This window comes from Phasianus colchicus, chromosome 6 (assembly GCF_987193195.1).
Source record: "Phasianus colchicus chromosome 6, bPhaCol1.hap1.1, whole genome shotgun sequence".
Taxonomy (NCBI): domain Eukaryota; kingdom Metazoa; phylum Chordata; class Aves; order Galliformes; family Phasianidae; genus Phasianus; species Phasianus colchicus.
This window is the reverse complement of record NC_143441.1, coordinates 29,858,934-29,875,673: the sequence shown is the minus strand read 5'-3', so window position 1 is coordinate 29,875,673 and position 16,740 is coordinate 29,858,934. Positions and strand designations below refer to the sequence as shown.

The 16,740-nt window shown below is 36.9% G+C and overlaps 1 protein-coding gene across 5 annotated transcripts in view; it reads left to right on the top strand.

Moving 5' to 3' along the window:
* The window catches only part of PPP1R9A (protein phosphatase 1 regulatory subunit 9A), a 168,512-nt gene that overhangs the window by 131,995 nt on the left and 19,777 nt on the right, over positions 1–16,740 (top strand). For all 5 annotated transcript variants that reach the window (XM_090142782.1, XM_090142786.1, XM_090142785.1 and 2 more), the window contains 5 exons: positions 2,469–2,624; positions 8,121–8,174; positions 10,546–10,775; positions 12,047–12,143; positions 12,269–12,440. In XM_090142782.1, the coding sequence (XP_089998908.1) occupies positions 2,469–2,624; positions 8,121–8,174; positions 10,546–10,775; positions 12,047–12,143; positions 12,269–12,440 (709 nt within the window). The remainder of the gene's footprint in view (positions 1–2,468; positions 2,625–8,120; positions 8,175–10,545; positions 10,776–12,046; positions 12,144–12,268; positions 12,441–16,740) is intronic.

Sequence of the window (16,740 nt, the reverse complement as noted above, 5' to 3'; positions counted from 1 at the left end):
TTTCTGTGCTAATGTATCATCCCACTGCCTTGTTTACTACGGCAAACTGCAGTGTTTAGCTTTGATGACAATTTTTTGTATTAACTAAAGCAAAAATAACCTTGTCTGCTAATGCTCAGTCAAACAGTTCATAGCAAGGTTTTCCTTTATGTTTATTCTAATCTGCCTGATGTCCCTCTTCAAACACTGTGTCTCCTGAGGCCAGTAGAGCTCTTGAAATTTTCCCCAATATAACTTAGTTTTTTTTTAATTATTATTATTTAAATCTTTGGAGCCATCAGTTGGACCAGTCAAGATGTGGCTTGTTCCTTCCCTTCCCTTCCCTTCCCTTCCCTTCCCTTCCCTTCCCTTCCTTTCCTACTTAGAAAAGATAACTCTGTATCACCTTCTAGATTTTTTAGGGATAATGACTGTGAATTTCTCAGAACGTGAACTGTGCTAATGTTTTGTTCCCACAGTAATTCATTGAATAGGAATGCCATTGAGATTTTGGAGTTCTGCTTCTTGTTTGTCTGGTAGTGTGTGAAGGTTCTGTTAGATGTTCGTGGGAAGAGCAGTATAATTTTCTGTTTAGACAGTAAATGCACGTAGCAATGGAGGATTAAGAGAAGACAACAGTTATCACAAGGGTAGCATAACTGGAGATGTGTGTGTGAGATCTACAAAGACTGATAAACTTGGTTTCAGATATCATTTAGCTGTAGTGCTAACATGCCTGAAAACTCCAGAGTGAGATGAATTGTGTGCTTTGCCTTAAATAAGGGGAAAAAAAGCAAAAACGTCTGCTCATTTTTTTGTTGAAGACTATTAAGATTTTTAATACATATAAAATGTGTAAAGTAAGTGATTACTGTATATTTGATTGCAGACAACATAGCTATTTTTGTATAATGACAGAGATGGCTCTCCTAAGAAATTGCTCACGTTAAATGTTTAAAGTATGGCTGGGTCATACATGATGCCTTGCCTTTATGGTAGTTCTTTTAACATCAGAAAACGTTACCAAATCATTTTGTATTTTCCATGTGTTATGAGTTTCTTTGCTTTTTAAAACTTTTGGAATTTAAATAAAAAAGAAAAGAATATTGATTTTTCATATGCTATTTATCCAAAAAAATAGTGATGTTTATAATGCAAATGTGTCAGTCTGTTGTGGCTGCACGCACACATCAGTTCTGTGTTTGCATGCAAACTTGTGAATCTACACTTAGTGTGCTTCTGTGAACAAATTCTGAGGTAGATTTATGTAAGCCTAAATGACAGCTGAGAAGCTAGATTAAGGTAGGAGGTTGAGATTTGAGCTGTTGTTCGGACATCTGAGTTCTCACCCTTGTTTTGAACAGTTCTTTTGAGAAAAGTGACACTAGAATAATTTGAGCACTACTAGGAATACAGTTGTGATAAAAGGATAATGTTCCTTCACATCAGCAACTGTCATTAAGACTTGTATAGTACGGTCAAAATTTTGTGTTATAAGCATTACTGTATTTGAGAAGGAATTCATCCCTTGTCCCTCCTTTTTTTTCCTATGTGTTTATCTATTCCCATGCTTAATAAAGTGGTCCTGAAGGAAGTGTTTGCTTTCTGATACGTTTACACACTAATTGTGATTTGTATGCAATATACTGTGGATCACAGAGGGAGCCCTGCTGAAGCAGAGAGGTATCCAGCCACCTTTGATGCTGGGAGAAGAGCACAGGTGTATGTGTGAACGGTTTAAATATTGCCAGCTTTTTCTTTTGAATAATATTGTTTTTGTCTAATTTTGAGATATGGTTGTGGCTTTTAGGTTTGTTAGAATTATGTTTTGTCAGCAAATGATTCATGTCTCATAGGTTACCAGCCTAAGAAACACCCATGTTTTTAAAACTGTCTAAACCAGCTCCCTATGCAGTGTGAACATTCAGTAAGCTCTAATATGTTCCTAAAGGTATCTCTGATACTTGGTTTCTTTTTCTTGTTGTAGGCTTTTTGTGGAGGTGGGACTTTTCTCTCATTAATTAGTATATAGAGAACTAAGCAGTGAATTTTCAAATTCAGTATGGAATATCACTGGAGAATTACTACCTCCACATGACTTAAAAAAGGCCAATCAATATCCTGTCCACCTATTCAGCTTACATTTCTTTTTGGAAGAGTTTTCTTGTTAATACTGAGATAAATTGGGAGGTTCTTCCTGTGGAAAGGAAAACTGTCTGTAGCAGGATGAAAACCACTCAGCTGTATAGTCAGTAATGCCGGCCCCCAGAAACCTGTAGTGCCTAAGACACTCTTTTGTTCCATCTCTTAATGATCTGATGTACTGTTGTGGAGTTATATTTTATCTTCTTAGGTTTTAGCAAAGCAAAAATAGAACCTTTTATATGTTTGTGCAATATGCTGTATTTGCCCACTAGCTTAACTGCATTTTGAACAGTCTATGCCTAATAAGAGGATAACTGGAATTTCTTAAATGCTATAAAATTAAGACAGGGGAATATGCTACAGATGAAGAAGATGATGACATGGGACCTGTCCTTCCGGGAGGTGACATGGCTATTGAGGTGTTTGATCTTCCTGAAAATGATGACATGTTCTCCCCAAGTGACGTGGACACCAGCAAGCTCGCTCACAAGTTCAAAGAGGTAAGTTAGAGAACAGAAAACATTTCAAAAATATGTTATTGGAGTTAGATTTCTAGTAATCTCATTGCTCAGTGTTTGTCAATTCTCTTAAATACTAGAATTGATTGCTAAATGTTTGTAGCATGGATACTTCTAAACAGCTGAAAACATTCTGCTTAAAAGCAGTGGAACTGTTCTGAGTTACTTTGACATCAACTTACAAGTGACTATTACATTGATGAAGGATAATTCATAATTTGAATTTTTAGCAAAAATGTTATTCTGCCTCAGCACCTAGTTTCCATTAATAGCTAATTAATTACTAGCAGGTAGCTTTGCTTTTTTTTTTTTTTTTTTAACCCAGTCAAAAGTGATCATGAAAAGCAAAACAACAAGTGCTAAATTTCAGTGAAAATGCAGGATTGTTTCCAGTTTCTGTAGCATTACACAGCATTCATCAATATACTGCAGTGGTATGTTTTGCTGCATGTTTAAAACAAACACTGTAGTGGGGAAGCAAGCCTGTTTTGAGCTGGTGTTTTACAAAACTTCTACTTGGTAAAACAGAAGAGCTATAGAGTTTATTTAGCATCCACTGGTACTAACAAAACTTAGATTAGTGATGTTTATTGCAGTCGTTGAGATTGTATAACATACCAAAGAACAGAGAAACAGTCCTGTATTTTTCGGTTACGCTTCTGATGTGATTTATTCCTGCACTTTCCTGAATTCTCGTACAAGACATGAAACAGGTGGATTTTTCTATGTCCGGAGCAATGGGCTTGGACAGTAAAGAACATGTCTGCTTCTAAATGCAATGAAGATCAAAGGGCTGAGAGTAGCCAAAACATCAGAGATTTGAGCCTCTGGGCCCAGACAAGTTTTAAAAGAGGGACTTTCTTTCTTCACCTGTCTTCTGTTTTTCCCTTTGTTCCACTCAAACCAGGTGTTTTATTTTCCAGAGGGGTATAATGTATATTCTTACCATTCTCCAGACCAAGCAAAAAGTTATCAGTCACTGAGGAAACAGCCTTTCACTTTTTTGGTGGTACAGTCTTCAGCCTCTGGATGCCTACAATAATAAATACATTATTGTTTCCTGAAAGTTTTTTGGTTTACTGATGAACTGATGAACTTCTCACTCCATATTTCAACGTCCTGACTGTTACATTAATTAGAAAGTTGAGTTCATTTTCTAATACCATGGATCATGCATAATGTTTATATACTTTCTCAGTGTGTTGGGAGGGTGCTGCCATTCTGACTGTGCCAGTGCAACAAGGCTAGGTAAAGCACAGGTGTAGTGATAAACAGGCCTTGGATCTTTGAATAAATAACCTGTACTACTATGCCTGAATGTAATTTTAGTCAATTTGGGCTATTGATATATTTTAACATATCCAAACTGATTTTCTGCTAAGTGTAGATCTGTAAGATTGAATAGCCTTAGAATGTTGATGTATGGAAGATCAGACTAAGGGTCTCTGGAATCCTCCAGGTTAAAAGCAGATAAGAACCCAAGAAGAAAACATGAAATGTTCCTGTGGAAGAGTGGGCTCTTTTTCACTAACCCACGCAGTTATTGCTGTTAGGAGCATGCCACTTTTGTTCCGCTGATTGTATTTAACAGTACACAGCTGTATTTTGTAGAGGCTCTGGCAGGGTGAGTGCATGTATTTTTCTTGGTATTTGCCCTGAATTCCTTCAACACTAGAGGACTTGTTCACTATCACACTGCACAAGCCCACACAGTGTTTTCTGGAATTGTATTTAAAGAATAACTGTTCTTTCTTGTTCCTACTGTGGAGATTAATGAAAGTATTAAACAAGTAGGTTGGACCTAATCTTTAAGCATAATAGTTTGACCTAATTAGTTAAATTTATTCTTTGCAAAGAAAAATGTGCTCAAATACTTTGAGAGCACTCTTACTTGAAATGCTTTGCTCTTGGAATGGAAATCAGAATAGAGCTGGGAATTCCTGGGTGAATCACTGTAGTTCAGCATATCTTGTTTTCCTGGCTGTAAAACAGAAAAAAAATGAAACCAATTCTCCTTGACTTCTTTGAGAGAAAGAGCTAGAAGCTTTATTTTTTAGCTGTGATGATTGAAGAGAGACAAGATCTATAAAGAAAAGGAACATCTTGTGTAAGAATTAGGAACTGTATTTCACATCATAACGAAATCTATGAAAAACAGATGATATTATATGTAGAAACATAATGATATAAAAAAATCATTGATATTATTAGGTCTAATTGGGTAGTTTCTTTCTCACTGTATTCCAGCAATTTAACATATACTAGCTTTTCATGACATTCCACCTTTTGCAATCTTAGATGAATCCAAGCTATTTTCTCATAATACATATAAATATTTTAATTGTATTGTTTTGAAGAAAATCAGTGTTTCAAAACATCCTTGAAAATGAAACTTGCCAAAAATTATTCAAAATATCTCTTGTTAAAATGAAGCCTTCACAGCTTTATGTTGACTTAGAAAACAGAAATATAAAGTAGTATCTGCCAAGAAATTGTCTGGCATTATATAGGACATGGAATAATATATTTCTTTTTGCGTATTAGAAAATCTGCAGAGTCCAGATTTGCTTGTCAAATCATTTGCTTTGCCCATTGTTCAGTCTGACCCCTGCATGTGTTACTATTTCTCATCTATTCTGCAAGCATAATTAGTTCTGTTAAATTAAAAAAAGAAAAAAGGTAGTTGTCCAGCTTACACATTTGTCTGTCTGACAGGAAAGTGTCTTTTTTCTTCTGCCTCAGTGGGGTCTGCTGTACCATGCACTGATTTAGTGATCTGACTGGGTGCTCAGTAGTCTTTAAAAAAAAAAAATAATAACAGAGAGTGTAAAAATAACTGTTAAAACCATCTGTACCTGAGCAGATTGTCATTTATGCAACAATTTGGGGTTTCTGTGTATGTTATGATAAGCTGATAAAATGCTGCTTACTGGTTTGTGGGATTTTTAGAAGAAATGGCAATGGATTGCAAGTAGGTAGCCTGTGGTTCTGAGTCTTGGCCTTTTAATTTCATTATTATCTCTACAGAGGGGAAAGTCTAACTCATCCATCTTTGAGTTTACCTCACCTCAAAACAGTGAGGGTTTGGTTGTGAGATTCAATGACCTAAGTGATAACCTAAGCAAAGGTCTGGGCATTTATTAAACATGATAAGGTTTTGAGATTATTCTTTCTTAATTTTTCCTCTTCGTCTTTCACTACTAAGAGAAACTATTTAGAAAGAGAGTAGCTATTGATCTCTCTGAAAGCTGCAGATCAGAGGTTGGCTTTACTGAGCTCAAAAATTGCAAGCAATCTCTTGCAAATACTAACTAAAGTATCTCTTTAAAGTGTCCTGAACTATTTATGATTAAATTTCAAAAAATTACATAGGGTATGTAGCCCACAGGGTAGACCACTAGCACTAGCCGCTTCTTGCCACCAACGCCAGCTGCAGGACTTGTGTATTCCCTGCTTCAGCTATGTTGGCACCTGTCTGTCCTGCCCTCCAGTAGCACTTGGTCAGGGACCCTGCGAGATCTCTGGGTTAGCTGCCTGCCTGGGGCTCTTGGAGTCTGGAGCCACGTGTGCTCCACCAGTGTGCCTGGCGGGCCTCCACATGTTCGAGTTTGTGCAAGCTGCTGCCGTCGGTCAGCGCTTCAGTTGGAAATGAGGTCTTGTATCGGCACTTGCTGAGGACTAGAACGTCCATAATCCTTTCTAGTGCAAAGTCAAAAGGTGAATTCAAATAACAATTTGGGGAAACTGGGGACTGGAAGCACTTACAGTCTCCTCTGGAGACAGTAATCAAGACTAGTGGAAGCATGGAAGCTTCCTAAACTGTTCCTCAGGTGGATCCGATTGCATCAGTGCATCCTTCATTCTTCCTGGCATCTGTTTAGTTATGCTCCTCCAATAGAGACAAGGCTTATTCACTAGACATGTTAGGGCCAATTTGCAAGCCAAACTGTGTCTGACTGCATTTCCTGTGCTGCCACAAGAAATGAGTTCGAGAGGTCCCATGAAAGTAGAATTTCCAAGGCAGCTAGGCCTTTCGCAAGGATGCTTGCACCAATTGGCTCTGAGATAACTCCTGCTATCTTGAAAATTATTCCTCTTCTCCAATTTTGCCTTTTGAATTGTCTGTATTTTTTTTTACTACCAGTCTGCCCTTAAAGAATGTAACCATAGCTTCACCTGAGGTGATAATTTCTGATTCAGCACAAGTCCCTCATGCACTCTATTAGCTCAACATAAACCATTCCCAAAGGCTTCCTTCAGTCTTGTAACCACTATGTAGAACATATTTTTCCATAACTATTCCTCGTACTCATAAATAATGAACTAAGACTGTCTTCCCTGCAGAGTTCGCTCAAGCTGTAATTCAGCTTGCCCAGCACACACCAGTCACTGGTTCAGTGCTTTACATGTAAGGTTTGGGACCTGTCAGAGTTTGACCATGCTGATTGCCTTAAGCAGTAAAGCAGCAGGGATGCAAGTGCAGCCTAGTATCAGGTGCGTGTACATCATCATTTCCATTTGGATTGGGGTTTTGAAGCTGTTTGATTCGTACTTCAAACTGTTTTTGGAGCAGGTGAATAGTAATTCTTTGGGGGTGAAACCAAACTCAGAGGTACTTCAGGATGTTGCCTAATGGATTCAGAAGAGTGAATGAGGATTCACTCCGCCAGATCAGACTGATGTTGGCTAGTCCAAAACAAGTCCCTGAAAGCATGCAGGTGGGAGCCAGGTCCTCAGCACCTACCCTTTCCCTACACTGACCCACTGTTATTGTGGCACAGTGCCTTGTGATGTAAATACAACCTTTAACACAATGCCCGGGCTGTTAATCTCCTTGCAATCATTTTCTGTGCTCGTATGCTGCTTCCTGTTTTTTACGGTTTCCCAGTATTACTGCTCTCATTTGAGATTAGCTAGCTTGAGCAGAATAATTCAGGTTAATGATGGAGAACGATAGCATCAGTTTACCTTTTTTTCTTTCATGTAGTAAACATGTAGAATCTTCCCCTACAGGGAAGATTCCTGGCTCCCTGAGTTGTTAAATCACTTATTTCTGTATTTGCTCTTTTGTAACATGCCTGCTTTAATCAGTGTCGTGGGACTCTCTGACAGCACTGGGACATATTTCACATTCACATCAGAGGAGAGCAAAGCAAAGCCCAGCAGTATAGCATCTTTTTTTTTTTCTTTTCTTTCTTTCTTTTTTTTTTTTTTTTAAGCAGAAGACATTTGGTTTTGCTAAACAGATTGGATGTTCTGATTTGAAATTATGAGTGGTTAGATGGCATCCTATCTTTAATTAGATTGCACAGGCTGAGTCATTTTGCAAGCTAGACGTTTTAATTTACAATCTACTGCACTGCAGCACTCTTCAAGGCCTTCTGCTGTGTAATAAGGTATTCAACTTGCAGCACAGGCTTTAAAAATATTGGAGTGACTCTGTGACTTCACTTGTTTATTTTATATTTTCAATTTTAGTTGCAAATCAAACATGCAGTTACAGAAGCTGAAATTCAGAAGCTGAAGACGAAGGTAAGAATCAATATGCAGATAATACACGCTGATTTTTTTTTGCTCTCATGCAAAATCAGATCTGAAGACATGTATCTTTATGTGGGTGGAGAAATCAACGTCCTTATTAAAGGCTGATCAAGAAACACGGTGGCTCAGCTAAATCCTGTCTTAGTGTATGTTCTCTATTCAAAGTTTCAAGTAAAATCTAAGTGCTGCTATTAAGAGAAACTGCCAACTTGTGCAGCTTCAATTAAACATACATTTTAAGAGATATCATAATGACTAAATGGCAGATTCCCAGTTTTACAATTCTAGTACATTTTCTCAGGTTTTTAAATTGCATTTGGATTGAATATTCAAGTCTTAGTTATTAGGTTTATTATTTATTAGTGATATTAAGATGTTCTGTTTATGTTAATTTCTTTTATTTACATTTAGAAAAAAATTAATTTATTTAAACATGTTTAATAGAAAATACTTTTTATATACAGAAGAAAAAGAACACTTTCTTACTGTTGCATTTCTCTTTAAAAGATGCTCTAGAAAGGAAAATGTTTACCAGCTTAATGGAAAACATCTCGCAATTGGTTGCTAGTTATTAGATTGAATTTGCAATAGCAATAAAAAGAAATTGTATTTTTTGTAGTAGGATAAGCTTTATGGGAAATCAACTGATAATTCTGTTGTTGAGTAATAACAGGTTTTATAATGACATCCTTCATTTTGAGTTTGAGTACATTATAAAGAAAATCAAAGGAAGACAAAGAAAAAATTGTACTTCAGACAAATATTTTTGATGATTATTTCTTTCTAGCAACCATTTGCACTTACCATGCATTTTGTGTTGTGTTTATCAAATTTGCATAAAGCACTGTTAAAATCAAGTTCTGAATGCAGATATTTTCTGTAATGGCAATTTCTGTTATACTATTTCAGTTCAAAAAGTCAGAAATCTTTTCTGCTTTCCAATTCCAGTGCAGCAATCGGAGCTGCTCGGTCAATCCCTTGGGATTGTGCCAAGCCCCACTGACTTCATAGCACAGGTGTAAACATTCATCTGTGCAGATGCATTTGCAAGATTAGGGTTAATGTATTTCTTGTGTTGTACTTCGTTACGTTGTCTTTCGAATAGCACCCAAGAAATTATGGCTACTTCTGTTATATTACTACGAAAACTGCAAGCCTATTCTTGTTTTGCATGCATCATCCATGGTGCTGGCATAGCTGCCTAGAGCAAATAAAATAATCTTGATAAGCAAACAGGTTTGTGTAAGATGTGCTTTCCTTCCATAAATTCTAGCAGCTAAAATATCCCACCTTGAATGCTACCCTCATTCTGTGCCAAACATTGAAAGTTACAACTAGCTTTTGGAAAGTAAGAAATCTAAAAATAACAAAATCTAACAACAACAACAACAAAATAACACAGGAGCTAAGTGTTATTATAAATTAAGCAGTGAAATTCGGGCTTCTTTGAGGTCACTTGGAAAAACTGGGCTTTACTGATGCCAAACTGGACATAGGAACAGCAGAGATCAGAAAGCTAAGCAGCACTGTTGTTTGGGAGAATTAGCACCTGTAAGGGCAGAAATCTACAACAGCAAGGACGTATTTTTGCTTTTAGTATTGGCTCCTTACAACTCGGTAAGCAATTTTAAGGGAAACAAGAATAATATAACAGGTTCTCTTTGTTCTTTTAATAATTCTGGCATAGTTACAGTGTCATATGTAAAACTCTAATCCTGCTTAAATGAGAAATAATCCTAGGTTATGACCTGATGTTAAATTTTCTATTCTACTCCCAGCTTCTTTTCTTTCTAGGTTTTCTAGATTAAGCAAGATTATGACATTTAAAAAAGCATGAAAAATTGTAAGAATTCAATAAAGTTACTAATCTGAAGGAAAAACAGTTAAATTAGGCACAATTGGCATTTTTCCTGTTTATATTCTCATTGCTCTTAAATCAAATCTAGAATCTGGAAAGCAAATTCCTCTCAAAGAAGAAACTTGTCATCTTATGGGATGTGTATGAAAGCTCTCTAACACCTGAGCCAGGTATATAGGGCAAAGTGTATAACCAATGCTGGTTGATTAACCCTGCAGTTTACAGAAACACTCCACTATTGACATTTTTAAAGGTGTTCATATAGCTCAGAGAAACAATGGGACTGCATTGTAACAAAAAACAAAGGTTCTGTTTCATTCTATGTGGAAAAATAATGTATGTATCAGCAGATTTATTTGTCCTGGAATGCTCTGTTCTCTGCTGGCTCATTGCTTCTGGAGTTACTCTGTGATTTTTGCTATTAATGTTGACTGAACTCAAACTAAGCTATTAGGCTGCACTTTGCACCCCTCTACTGAGTGGCCTCTCCACTGTTTTGTTCAGCTACAGGCTGCTGAGAATGAGAAGGTGAGGTGGGAACTGGAGAAGACCCAACTGCAACAGAACATTGAGGAGAATAAGGAGAGGATGATGAAATTAGAGAGTTACTGGATTGAGGCCCAAACCCTGTGTCATACAGTGAACGAGCACCTCAAGGAGACACAAAGCCAGTATCAAGCTCTGGAGAAGAAATATAACAAGGCAAAGAAGTTAATCAAGGATTTTCAGCAAAAGTAAGCAGCTACACCAGGTTCAGGAAATGAATAAGTGGCCAGATAGGAAACGTGTAAGATAAATTTTGAAATATGAAACCCTCTATTAAACGACTGTAAGGTAAACAATATTTATCACTTTTTTTATCGTGAAAACCACAAGTTCTTTGTTGCAGAAAAAATGGTAGTATTATTTAAGTATTAGTTTAGCAATGCTAAACTATTTATTACAACTAAACAAAGATTTAATCTGCATTATTCTGCTTTGAAATGTTTCAGGATTACTAGATAACTAAACGAGGTTGCAAACAGCCACGAGTAATCCTAGTAAAACATTTGATTTGAAATGTTTGCGGCAATTTGTAGTGACATGTCAGTTGAATTCCCTCCTGCTGTATACTGATGTAACTTCCAAAAGAAAATTGTTTTGTTTTCTTTCATATTCTATTTTTCTTCTTCTTGTAAATGCCAGGAATGTTTGAGCTGTTGAGCTAAGTGATGATTACCTGGCCCTCTCTGTTTCATATGGTCCCTCCTCCTGATAGCTAAAAAGAATAGCACTCTACATACCTACTTTTCTCAAAACTTTCTTCTTCTGCAGCAAGTTTTAATTAATGCTAAAATGTAGTCAGTTAAAAAAGGATACTCAAAAATGTGCACCCGTGCTAAGCAAGAACTGGGAGTGCCAAAGTGAATGTTGTTTCCCATTAAAAAGCATTTTAGATAGTCAGTATGTTGTTACCTAGCTTGGAATTTCATGACTGCTCCATAACTAATTAGCATCTCGTTTGCTTTCTATCATAAATATGTTAGATTTTCAAAGTGAAAAAAATAAATAGGGAAAATAGCTAGAATGAGTTTGCATGGCTTTCCTGTTGCTATTCTGCTTTGTAGAAGTAAAAGATTTAGTCTATTGTTTTAAAATATCTCAGACTGCTAAAAAACACCTAACAGATCTCCTTAAAACTTACTAGAAAATTAAATTTGTATCTGGAAACTCGTGGATTTCCTTTAAACAAAAGAGATCAGTCATATTCTCATAAAACAGAGTCTATCCCATTTCCTGCAGCAGAACTGACATTTTTACTTTTTTCGTTTTTGTATTTTCAACTGGCATGTTCATATAGACTGATAAGTAATTATGTAGTTTCATACTCATTTGTAGGTTAAGAACAAAACATTTGTTACGTAAGAATTTCCAGATGCATAGCCTAACATGCAGTATACCATAATGTTTTCTGTTTGAATCTGATTGTTTTGATGACAGCAAATGCACTTTTTTTTTTCCTAAGAGAACTTGACTTCCTCAAACGCCAGGAAGCTGAACGAAAGAAAATTGAAGATTTGGAGAAAGCACATCTTGCAGAGGTTCAAGGCTTACAGTCTCGTGTGAGTAGTATTTTTACTCTTATCTTTGGTGAATGAGATAATTCTGTCTGATAATCTGGGGGAAAAAAAAAACAACACAGATGTGTATGTGTGCTAAAGGTAAAAATGGGTTTTATTTCTTTCAGATACGAGACTTGGAAGCAGAAGTTTTCAGGCTACTGAAGCAAAACGGGAGCCAGGTTAACAATAACAACAACATTTTTGAAAGGCAGACATCTTTTGGAGAAGTTTCTAGAGGAGATCCAGTGGAAAATCTAGATACTAAGCAAGTGTCCTGTCTGGATGGCTTAAGTCAAGGTTTGTGTGAGCCAACCCTGTAACTCCTGTTAATGTGTGGATACAGAACATCGTTATTTAGGATCAGGAAACAGTAACAACAGGGATGTTGTTATTTTTCCAAAGTTCACAAATAATAATTATAAACATAAAGACCCAGGAAAACTATACAATGTAAGTTCTTTAAGAAATAGAAGTGACTAGTCTGTGCAAACAAAGTGAAGATGGTTACTGATTTCTTAAAGCTTAAATGAATTTTCAGTGACAGTCCATCAGCACTCAGGATTAATTCCACGCTTCTGTTATCTTAATAAGGTAGAAGAAGATTGTGCTTTCTTGTGTTCTTAACTTTGTTCTTAATTATCCAAGAACCAGAGGTTGAACAAGAACAAAATTACCAAAATGAGAAAAAACAGTCTTGAAGCTAGCATTTTGAATGGAGCTCTGCATGTTTCTGATCCTACCTTGGTACTGACATCAAAAGCAATCATGTAGGTGGAGCTCATGATTTCTCAGGAGGGAGCCCTTTGTGAGCAGAATGCAAATTCTTCACTAGTACATTCATTAAAATAATAGTCTTCTATAGCACATACTGATTTAAAACATAAGAGCCTGTAAAACTTGGTTCTACATTACCAAAGAGCCAAAACAATTCATGATAACACGAAGATGCTGTCAACAGGGTAACTGTAACCTTTACTTGTTTTGCATAGAAAGGTAACTGGCTTTTTTTTTTTTTTAAAAGACTCTGTTAGTGAAAATACACAGATAATTTCCACTCCTTTAGTTAGTGTTTTCAGTAACTGTGAGTGGTTCCTCAGCCTTGAAGTATATGCAAAATTGAATCCAAGTTTAGATTCACAGCCTTGGGATGAAAATTGTTTGGTTCAGGAACAATACTTACTGTATATTTAGTGACAGTCTGTGAAATCAGCACTAGGGTCCATTCTTAGCAATATATTCATTTTAAATAAACTATAATATTATTTATTCCACTGGTGAAGAAAAATTGCATTTCCAATTAAATTGATTTCTAGCAATCACGGAGATGTTTTATTAGGGTTACTATTCTAGCAGTTATTGCATGTGTGGTTACAAATTGAATATTGCTCTGCAAACAAATCAATATAAATCATACTTTAACATAATATATGTGCACAAAAAGGGTTTGTCCTTCTGAAATAGTGTATGTGTGATAGACAGAACTTGTGGAATTGGTTTCCACAGATCTCCACATACCTGTTTCTTTTTAGCAAGTGTTTATTACCCTGAGATCTCAAGAAAGCACATAGGGTGACAGAGAAGTCCATAATTCTGCAATGAAACTCAGTAAATTTTACAGTAGAATGCATAAGGGAAGTAGTGTGCTTTACCTACCTGCCTTGGAGAAATCAGGTTTACATATTTTAGCAGTGTCAGCACATGTCCATGGCTCAGGAGCTGAAATCCATTCATGAACACCATCTGAAATACATACTTTCTATTATTTTGTTTAAACAAGCAAAGTGAAATTCTGATATTACCTTTTTTTAATATGTATAGAACTTGAAAGAAATTCCTACCTTTAAAAAAAATCTTAAAACATCTTTTAAAGCACTAAAACTCTATGTCAGTACTTCCAAACCAGATTTTTCAATTGATGTATTTGCATGATAATTTTCTAAGAGCTGCCATTTTTCACTGGAAAAGCATTCCCTGGGGAAATGTTGACCAGTGTTTGGTAGTTCTCATTTCTATTCTTCTTCAGCCTCAGCATTAAGTCTTTACAGTGGGGCTGTGCGTACACAGCCAAACCCCATAATTTTTACTTAGAACTTTGCAGGTATGTCTAACAATCAGTTTATATAAAAACACGTATTTCAGATATCCTGATAATTAAAATGATATTAAGGATGGGTTTTTGCTTCAGCATGAACAGAGATCTTGATTATATTTGTGTGGTAACGGATTTGGACTAACTGATGGGTGTGACTGGCCTGTCATGAGTACAGGAGCACGGCTGCCCCTGCCTGCAGGTGGCCTGGCCACTGCAACATCCCATCAGACAGCATGGCTCCTCAGGCTGCAACATAACCTCACTGTGGCAGGCTTCCAGGATCACCAGTTGAAGCTGCAAAGAGAAAATCTAAACCATTACAGCCCGGAGTCTTTCCTTTATTTTGCCTTGGAACACCAGAAGACTGAGGGTTGTGTTTCTTTCACAAATATTTGATTAGGTCTGGGAGTGCAGAAAAACAGATGAAGTGAAGTGTAACATTCAGTTGTAGCGGTCATGAGCTATGTCTGCAGTGCAGAAACAAACTGTTTGTGGATATCCTGGAAGGACTCTGTGGTTTGAAATCAGTTGACAGTTCAGTGTTGACGCCAGCTTGGCCATACCTGCTTATCTCTGTGCAAATGCCCCTTCAAGGCACTCTGCTGGCTGTGCTGAGTGTCTTGGGATGCCCAGGGGTGCATCAATTCACAGAAGGAGATTTTTAAATCCATCAGTGTGTATAATGGAAACTCAGTGGGTGGACAGGCAAGCTTTTCCCACTGCACAGTGGTATTGACATAATGTAAAGGGAAGGCCCTTGGAGTGAAACAGTTCAAGGCTTGCTGAAAGAAAGTCTAATTAGAGTGTCTCCATAAGCAATGTTGAACCTGTTATAACTTTCCTGTAAGATATTTATCCGGCTCGACACTAGACTGAAAGATTCCTAGGGAACTGCTCTTGCTGATGCTTTTGAGCAGTTTCTTTGCAACATGTTGGAGCAAGGCTAGGTCAAGAGGTGGCAGTGAGAGCTAGCAGCCCAGCTCTGCAAAGGAGAGAGAGCAGCCTCCAGGCCAGGTGGCATTTTGCTTGAATAACGCCAGTGTGACCACTTACATGAATCAACATTCACAGTACTATGTCAATGATTTGCCTTAGCTGAGCAACAAAAGGAAGGGTTGTATGGGAGTGTGCACGTGAAGGAATAAATATAAGCAGTTCAAATTGTGACAGTATGCAAATAATGGAAGAAATGGGCTGCACAGCAAGAGCTCTTTGTTTTGGTGGTGGGAAGTCACTGAGATGTTTGCACCCCTGGTTGAATCAGGTCTTTTGAGAGTGAGGGTCAGGATGCTGTGGAAAGCAAGGGGAAAGTTTCTGCTTTCCTAAAGTTGGTGGATTCAGTGAGGCTAAGATGTCTCTTTGTTTTAAGCAAAAATGCCAGTAAGATTATCTTCCGATTAATTAGTGTTAGGAATAGAGTACTTAGACAAGTAAGTTAGCCTAACGGATGAATTGATTTGTACTTGGAGGATTGCCAAAGAAAAAAGAAAGTTGAAACCATAAAAAAATCTATTCCTTGTCTGGCTTAAAATGTGATAACACCTTTCATAAATATTTTTGGCTTACTGCAGCTTTATAAATTGTTAAATTTGCTGAAATACTCAAGCATCATTTCAATGGATGATTGATAGCTAAGAAAGCAGCTGAGATGTCAATTTGATGTGTAGAGGCAAGTCACTGATTAAGTGTTTAGTCTGCTTTGCTCACAAGGCATTCTTGAACAGGGTGGCTTTGAAACTAGGAGATAAAATTGCTACATAGTTCCATTGTTTTATATGAAATATTTCTGTAATTTTCATGCATCATGTAACAATGTTGGAGCAGTAGTTGAAAGGGTAAAGATGTAAAATTGCCTTCTCTTCAGAACAGAAGAAACAATTTGCCTGTTTCTTCTAGCAGAAAGCTACATGAATGAAGACAACAGCAAATAGGTGTGAGAGAGACAGTGTCCAGCTTTTTCCTGATTATATATGTATTACAATTTTTTTTATCATTTTGATCTTTTAAATCATATATGGTAGAGTACAACATCTCCTACAGAAACTCCACTCATTCAGAAAGTACAGGAACTTCGTAAGGGTTAAGCAGTGTTATTGTAGAGTACATCTCTCAGCCTTCGCACGAGTCTTCTGATGACTGTCTGTTATTTTTTGTTGGGATAATTATTGCTTGTTGCAAATCTCTCAGAGGGTTTCTGAGCTATTAGATCAGTGTATTAACAGATTTAACAGCCCGTGTCCTGCTCCACACAGTACACTTGTTTTTCTAGTTAATCAAGTAGAACAGTGTCCCTTCTCTCTCGTACACATTCAACATTTGGCCTTTCCATTCCTGTTCTGAATAGCTACAGTTCAGAATGTTTTCATGGAGCTTCTGGGTGGAATAATTTCATTTCATCTTGAATGTCATTATAAACTCTGTTGAACACCACTGGCAGTTGGTTGCAGTGAAAATTTATTTCAGCCCACTCAGGGTCTTTCTGCAAAGCTGTAAAACAAGCTCACT